The sequence below is a fragment of the Macrobrachium rosenbergii genome, chromosome 41 (assembly GCF_040412425.1).
Source record: "Macrobrachium rosenbergii isolate ZJJX-2024 chromosome 41, ASM4041242v1, whole genome shotgun sequence".
Lineage (NCBI taxonomy): Eukaryota > Metazoa > Arthropoda > Malacostraca > Decapoda > Palaemonidae > Macrobrachium > Macrobrachium rosenbergii.
Genome location: NC_089781.1, coordinates 41301157 through 41310078, shown reverse-complemented (window position 1 = coordinate 41310078; position 8922 = coordinate 41301157). Strand labels below are relative to the sequence as shown.

The window sequence follows — 8922 nt, the reverse complement described above, 5'->3', positions numbered from 1 at the left end:
CAACCAATTCTTTAGAAACAAGATTGTGAAACATTTCGATTAACTGTACCAAGTTTCTCTCATGTTTGATCTAGAAGATGTCATTGGTCTAACGCAGAAAGACATCATTTCATTTGAACGTCCTGGCTGCTCAGTCTCCACCCTTCTTTAAGAGTTTTTCTCTACTGGTCTATAAGTAAGTGAAATAAAACATCTTTTCATCATATTCTTCATGTTCTTCCAGGTTTGTGGTGGCCCAGAAATGTTGAATTCTTGCAACGTTTATTAGATCTTTAATGGAATCTTCACCCCTAAACAATTACAGCTTTGCTTCAGGAAACAGCTTCGGGAATAAGATTCTGGCCCTTTCCTTTGATCTTTTTTTTTTCTTCTGATTTATTTTTTCTTCTTCGATGTGTGGAAAGATATATTATTAATTTCTCACCTTTCAGTCGCACAATAAATCAACAGAAACTTCATCTAATAACATAAGGTAAAATAAGTTACATGATTATAAACTTCAAGTTTATTTGAAAATCAGCATGAAGCAAAATGAACAATTATATAAATAGAATAATGTAATTTTTATGTCCCTGCCAAAATTTAGCACCTTGTAGAAAACTTGAGCTGTGAAGTTTGGAAAGTCCGTAATACAGTTTTGTTATATCTGAAGTTAGACAATCAACATGAAAGAGCTGTTTGGAACCGTCTTCTCACTAGCCCAATGTTATTCTTATCAGAATCTGTATCAAAACTCAGTCATCTAGAATCAGTGTCAGTAAATTTAACCTTTGACAGTTTAGCTTTAATAAGCAGAAACCATGATGTTGATTAATATTCTCTTTCTCTCTATCCATCCTTCGGAGAAGTGATCGTCTTATTGATTCCACTATATTTAAACGAACGATTGCCTGACGAAAACCATTTGGCTTCTTAGCAGTAAGTGATACTGGTCTTTTTTTAAGGGAAACTTTAAGCAGCTTACGCCGGACTGAAGATGAATACGTCATAATAATAGCTAGCCTAATGGACAGCTTGCACTCAAAATGCTACAGTTTTTTTGTTAAAATGAAATGACGCTTCGGTTAACTAGAAACACGAAAACAGTCACCATATGCACGTAACCATAAAGCCACAGCCAAAGGTTACTGAGACCAAAAAAGGGAAAAAAGTATTTGTAATTGATAAAACGTTTACTTTCAATGGGAAAAAAAATTAAAATAAAAAGTTTGAAAAGATTGAATTTGAGAAGTGCTTTGCAAACTGGTAAAACTAAGGTATACTTAACTTAACTCTCTCTCTTTAGACGACTCAGAGTCACGCAGGATGTCAAAAAGTGCATACCAAAGTCGACACCATATACAACCATGTAGGAAATAGACCCTAAGGTTATGTCAGGGAATGTTAGGTCATGATGTAATGTTTTATTCCGATTACTGTTCAGTTTAACGTCATTCCACCTACAAAGACTTTTTGAATATTCTCACACTCAAATTTTGGCAGTTTAACATCCTCCCTTTGATACCTTGCCAACGAGTACATTAGTGTTACAGGAACACATACAAATCTAACTTTCCCTAGTCTAACCTAACCAATGGTAAGGTAATCACTCCCCATCCCCATTGAAAGGGATACATCCTAACTTAACCTAACTTAGAATGACCATTTTAGTATCCTTACCCCTGACCTTTAGCAATTAAGAGCTCTCTGTTTCCTGAAAGTGATCTCCTGAAGAGAAATCACACATCTGCACTATATTCAAGTAAGGATAGACGTTTCTTGCTGAAGAAATTTATAGAGGCAGTGATTGTAGCAACTCCAGAAAGTGCGAAGAAATCGAGGAGTTAAGAGGGCGCTGTGGTTATTTCAGCTGCACACGTATCTGGTGAAAATGATCAATAGATTTTTATATATTATATATATATATATATATATATATATATATATATATATATATATATATATATATATATATATATATATATATATATATATATAAGAGCAGTTCAAATAAAGGAATAAAATGGATACTGTCAATTACATACATTAACTGTTGAATGGTTGAGGAAACCCCCTTGCAGAAAATTCCCATAACAGGCAAATCACAAACTAACACAGATGGCTAATCGGTAACGCACAAGAAACACTCTAGTGCTCACAGGCTATTAATGACCTTCCTATCCAGGACATTTTTCACGCCATCTGTCAAGAAAACTAAATCTTCTTTTCCCTCCTAACTCTTCCGGATTATACAATCCTTTCCCTGTTCTATCTTCTTCATTCTTCCTTCATGACTAAGCCATCTCAAAATAATCAGACACATCTTTAAAAACACTTAAAACTTTTTACTAATTCTATACATCTTCAAATTTCCCGTAATTTAATTCTGTTGATTTAGTCATAGGTTATCCATAGTCCCATTTATGAATATAAACGTTTTTACCATTTTTTTTTCTCAAACTTCTCAAGTAAATGATCCATTAGAAACAAGTGATGCACTTACCCTCTTCCTTTCTCAGCCCTCATTATTCTTTCTCTATCAATCCTTCTGTCATTTGCTTTACTTTCTCACTCAAAATCCTGTTGTATATCTTTCCAAGTATACAAAGTAATGTTACGCCCCATTAATTCTTTGTCTTGTCAGTAGATTTTCTTTAACACCATAAAAAAAAAACTACACATTCCTCTTAGGCATTCATCCAGAATTTTCCCTTATCCAAACTTACTTTAACAAATCCTGGTCAACCACTCAACCACAATTTCACTACTGTATTGCAGTATTTGACTAATAATACCATGATCTGTAAAATTGGTGTCTAGAAACTCTTCGTCCTCTTAACTGCTTACGTCAGCAATCCTCAGGCATTCTCAGACTTAGGTATGCATTCATAATAGCCTTGATTTCACGTTTTGGACATGCTTGTCCTTGAAGACTTGAATCTAAATGTAGAACAAAGACAATGGGTGGGGTTTTGGCTACCACTATACATTTGGCCACCTAAAGAGATGTTAGTAAATTTCAGCTTATAAATACCTATATCTTTTGAATTCTGATATATTTTGCTAGAGATCCAATAGACCCCTTAGCACTGTAGCATATATATATATATATATATATATATATATATTATAATTTTCATATAATATTTATAAGCAGTTGTAGTGGTCATTCAGCTTTCCTTAGTTTATCCGTAAATTTATCGAGAGTGAAGTAATCGCTGAAAGCCGGCCCGTAGTTGCATTAAGCTATTGAGAGTAAATTCGTCGCTGCACAGGCAACCCCAATTGACCTAGTCACCAACACATTAAAATTATCAACATTCCGATCTGGCCCTTTTCTTACCTGGGACAGTCATTCAGAAGGGACGGTCAATAGGGTCAAGGATGAGAGGCAGAGTGTCACTCCTTTAAGCAGCTTAGCTCAACTAAGCTACTTAAGAAAACCATTCTGAAGGCAGATTGAGCTGGGTGGATTGTCTCCTCGTAGGAATACCATGGGGAATACAAGCAGATGGCTGGAACACCTGGATGAGTGACATCCTTAGCTTGTGGGCCAATTAGTGGGGGCTCTTCTCTGGACAGCAGCCTTAAAAAGGGGTCTTGGACAGAGACATTTTGCAGTTAGCCATACATGTGTGGGTGAGTGATACGAATTGCAGGGAGGTCACCTCCCCTTCCCTCCCCCCTCCACCCAGATGTCCACACCAGACTCCTGATGTGGACCCAGTACTACAGTCCTCCTTGAACTCGGGCCCCGATATACAGTCCACCTCGAACTCGGACCCAGTTCTACAGTCCTCCTCGAACAGTGGACCCAGGCCTGCAGTCATCCTTGAATGGACCTTCCAAGGAATCTGTGTACCGTGCCATGTGTGTGATCACCCGTCGTCAGCCTACGCCAGAGCCCCGTTCCCCCTAAAATAAAGTACGAGTGGAGGCCTTTTCAGTCACGACAGCTTGCACTTTAGAAGTGTTTATCGAGTGCCAGTATTGTTTTCTTATCCTTGTGCCATTTGTTCAGTGCCTTTTGCAGTATTTAGTGTTCCAGTGTAAAGTGTTCATTTACTCCTCGAGTCCTTGGCACCCTCAGTGCAGACTCGAGTTATTTTATGTGTTATATTTCCCTTTTACTGGCGTGTAATTTGTAAATCTCTCTTGCAGAGGGACCTCTTTGCAGTGGACTCATCTCAGACTATGCCTTGCCAATATTCAAGACTCCAGTGGGAAGATCTTCAGGCGCTGCAAGCCTTTTAATTATTCAATTATCCATTTTCTCATCTAATGCTTTTATTTATAAATATAATTTCTTAATTTATCTCAAGTGTTTACGTAACATTTCCTTATGAAGTAGAGCCTTAAGCTCCTGAAATCATCCCTTTTCCCTTTTTTTTTATGATTTCCCTTTGTGTAAGTCAGAACTTCTAGTCCAAATAAATAAAGCTGTCGTTGCTGGCCTGTAAAAATCTCTAGAAATCATATAACCCCAGGGAAATTCGTAAAAATGGCGACCTTCCCATAGATCTTGTTTTGCAGTTGCATTTTCCCCTCTATTGTTGCTTTGTTGCATTTGCAACTCGCCAGATCAGCTACTAGCAAAGCTAAGCTGGGTGCGAGACGAATTCCGAACCTGGCATCAAGAGCACAGACCAAGAGAGTTCCATGTAAGTGATGTGTTTATTCTTAGCAAATAATTTCTTTTACAATTGTGACTGTTCCTAGGAAATTAGGGAAATAGGGACGCATGTACCCACTGAGAGAGGAGAACTGCCGTATTAATTTCGTTAATGCATGCCCTTTTCATGATAGGTAGATAGGAAGTAACAAGTGCTAACCATTTTGTTCAAGGAATAGTGTGAAATTCCTCTGTGTTAAAATCTTTGCCAATTTTCTGTTCGAGGAATAGTGTGACAGAAATTCCTGTGTTAAATTAGTGAATTATTTAGGCGCGAATAAATTCCCATGTGGGACAAGACGAAGTCAGTTTGCATTGCTGAAATACTCTCTCTCAGAATAGCTAGAATTTAGATCAGGTATTAGGAAAGCAAAATTTTAACTCCGCTTTTAGGGAAATTTACAATGTTATTCTGCCATTGTATACCCTTCCCGGAAAATTCCCCATAGTCAGGAGACCAGACAGTGTTGTGTAAGCAAAAAGGGTTCGTTCAACCTGTATCTAAAAATAGCCACATCGGTGGGAGCCAGACGACTTCGCCCTCCCCACTCCCCTCCCAGCATGTCTACCCATTCTTCATTCATTCCCGAGTAGTTTGTTGCATTAGAGTTGTTCCTACTCTGGCTACCCTCTGCGAAAAATTTTTTTTCTCTTTTTTTCTTAAAACAAATTCCACGTCTTACGAGATGCCCAAATTCTAAGTCTTACGAGACGCCCAAGTTGTAAGTCCTACGGGATGCCCAAATTCTAAGTCTTACGAGACGCCCAAGTTCCACGTCCTACAGAACGCCCAAATTCTAAGTCTTACGAGACGTCCAAGTTCCACATCCTACAGGACGCCCAAGTTCCATGTCCTACGGGACGCCCAAATTCTAAGCCTTACGAAATGCCCAAATTCTAAGTCCTATGGGATGCCCAAATTCTAAGCCTTACGAAATGCCCAAATTCTAAGTCCTATGGGACGCCCAAATTCTAAGTCCTATGGGATGCCCAAATTCTAAGTCTTACGAGACGCCCAAATTCCACATCCTACAGGATGCCAAACTTCTAAGTCTTACGAGACGCCCAAATTCCACGTCCTACGGGACGCCCAATTTCTAAGTCTTACGAGACACCCAATTCCACGTCCTCTGTGACGCCCACCAAGTCCTCATGATGCCAATTCCATGTCCCTTGTGACACCCATTCCATGTTCTTCGTGACACCCACGTCCTCTGTGACGCCCACCATGTCCTCGTGATGCCAATTCCACATCCTTTGTGATGCCCACCAAGTCCTCGTGGTGCCAATTCCATGTCCCTCATGACGCCCATTCCACATCCTTTGTGATGTCCACGTCTTCTGTGATGCCCACCACGTCCTCGTGATGCCAATTCCACTTCCTTTGCGACGTCCACCAAGTCCTTGTGACGCCAACTCCACGTCCCTTGTAATGCCCATTCCATGTCCTTCATGTCCCCTACGTCCTCTCTGACGCCCACCAAGTCCTTGTGACGCCAATTTCACCTCCCTTGTGATGCCCATTCCACGTCCTTCATGACGCCCACATCCTCTGTGACACCCACCACGTCCTTGTGACGTCAATTCCACATCCCTCGTGATGCCTACATCCTTTGTGATGCCCCCACATCCCTCAGGATGCCCCATCCAAGTTCCAAATAACTCTATCCCCGCGATACCTGGCCGAGGCCATGCGAGGAATAGAATATACAGTATTTTAACTTAAAATCGGTTCCTGAAACCCATTCATTTGTCACCTTAAGTTTGTTTGACAAGTAAGTTTGTCAAAATGCCGATTATAAGAGCCCAACACGATGAAGACTTTAAGTTCTACATGCAGGCAGGAGAGGACATGGGAATGTCAGGCCAAGAATTACGGGACTGGGTTCAGGGGAACCTAGAGGCTGCAAAGGAGGAGAGAGAGATAGAGAGACAAGAGAGGGAGAAAGAGAGAATTGCCCAGGAGAAAAGAGAGGAGATAGAGAGGCAGGAGAGAAAGAAGGAGCGAATCACCCAGGAGAAAAGAGAAGAGATAGAGAGGCAAGAGCGAGAGATAGAGAGGCAGGCGAGAGAGAAAGAGAAATGCCCAGGAAAAGAGAGAAGAGGCAGAAAGAATCGCCCGGGAGAAAAGAGAGGCAAGAGAGAGAGATAGAGAGGCAGGAGAGAGAAAGAGAGAATCACCCAGGAAAAAAGAGAGGAGAAAGAAAGAGAGGAACGAGAATGACAGCACACCCATGAACTCCAAATGTCAGCCCAGCAGAATGAAACCCCCCCCCCCTCCTGAGGTGGGAATGAGCGCCCTCAGCCAAGCTCACTTGTTGATGCCAAAATGGATGGAGGCAGAACCCGAAGTATGGCTTGAGAGGGCCGAAAGAGTCCTGGAGTGCTGCACCCTCTCCCCCGCGAAACTCTCCCTTGTTCTCACTAAATTCCTCGGAGGGAAGGCACTCATTGCCTATCACGCCCTTTCGGTAGAGGATAGGGGAAATTGGGAAGCTTTACGCCAAGCTGTCACCGAGGCGTACGAGATTACCCCCGAGCGCTGGAGAAGGTGCTGGGGAGGGCAGACAAGAGACATAGGCCAGATGTGGTCCGACTGGGTGTACCCCTCCGAGCAGGCATTAGTAAAATGGCTCGAGTCCGAGGGGGCTACCAGCACTGGAGAGGTACTCGAGAAATTCAGATTTGAGCATTTCTTACACTACGCCCCTCCAGCCCTGGCCACCCCTGTAGTAGAGAAGGCCCCTGCCACCCTCACTGAGTGTTGCCAAATAGCGGATATGTGGGGGAACCACCACCCTCAGGAGGCAACCATGCGAAGGAAGATCTAACCCCCGTCCTTCCTGGGTGGATCAGCTCCCCCCAAGAGTGGGAATCCCAGCAAACCAGTGGTGTGCGGCTATTGCAAGAAACCGGGGCATTTCTCTGATCAGTGCCAAAATGGGCCCAAGGCCCCCTCTTTCCCTCCTCCGTGGCCCCTGCTCCTCGCCAGCCACGTGGAGCAGGTGCCACTACCTAGCGGGAGTTCCACCATGAGATCTGCTGTGATTGCGGAAAACGGGGACATTTTTCCTCGATGTACAAGCTCTGCCTCTTCATAATCAACTGAAGACAGTAGGCACAGTAACTTGCCCAAAATGATCCACTGGGTGGATCGGGCTTGAGTCTGTGAGGGTTGCACCTCCGGACAGGTCCAGCCTTCCCCGAAAGTTGGCTAACATAGGAGATGCAAGGTCAGAAGTAAACCTGATCGTGCGTAGCCAAGTCCCCCCTGGAGCCATCATTTGGGAAGTTGAGCGAATGACGATCCTCTGGGTGAATGGGGATCGGAAGGACTTACCGACCATCCTCCTAAAGGTTACCACCAGTGGCGCCACCTGTGAGAGGGAGCACGTTTTCCGAGTAGCCGAAATGCTCACAATAGGGAACCCCTCCTCCTCGGACAAGATCTTGTCCAGTGGAGGGACCCCTCCATCCCTCTCTGCTGCCTAAAACCAGGCATGCCTGTGGTCTCCCAACTCCCTGACAACAGCAAAAGACCTGCTCCCCTGGCCTGTCTCTAGGATCTATACCGTGGCTCCAGGAGCCACCCCCCAGCCCCTCAGGAAGCCAAGAATACTCCAGCCCCTACCTCCCTCCTCATCACCGGAGCTGCAGCTACCCAACCCTCCATCATGAGGGAGAAAGTAATAGAAGAACAGAAGGCAGACGCCTCAATCCACCACTTCTGACAGGAGGCCGTAACCAGCGAGGATGCCCCAACTGACTTGACAAGAGGCGCCTTCCTCATCGAAGACGATCTACTGTATAAGGTGACCCGGGGCCCAAACAAGCCACCCCAGCTGTGCCATAGACTCGTAGTAGTCCCCCTTCATTACAAAAGGATGTGCTGAATCTGGCACATGATGGCATTAGTGGGCACTTCGGTGTTGCTCGCACTGTTCGTGCCGTTGAGAACAAGTTCTACTGGTCCGGCATCTGCAAGAGCGTAAAACAGTTCGTTGCCTCCTGCCCAACCTGCCAAGTGGCAGGTAACCCGAATGAGGTAGTGCCCAAAGCTCCCCTCAAGAATATTCCCTCCGTCGGCGTCTACTTCAGGGATGTCATCATTGACTCTTTTACCCTGCAGGGAAGAATGAAGAGCAAGTCGGGAAATGCTCATTGCCTTACGATCATTGATTGATTCACACGCTACCCAGAGGCAATACTGGTGAGGAGCGAAAGCTCAAAAAACTTGGTAAAGGCCTTAATCAGGTTTTTCTGTAGGTTCA

The 8922-nt window shown here is 43.7% G+C and overlaps 1 protein-coding gene across 1 annotated transcript in view; it reads right to left on the bottom strand.

Moving 5' to 3' along the window:
* Positions 1–6298, bottom strand: part of LOC136827121 (uro-adherence factor A-like) — a 60451-nt gene extending 54153 nt beyond the window's left edge. Inside the window, exon 1 of the mRNA XM_067084881.1 lies at positions 5760–6298. Coding sequence (XP_066940982.1) covers positions 5760–6298 — 539 coding nt within the window. The remainder of the gene's footprint in view (positions 1–5759) is intronic.
* Positions 6299–8922: the final 2624 nt, after the last annotated feature.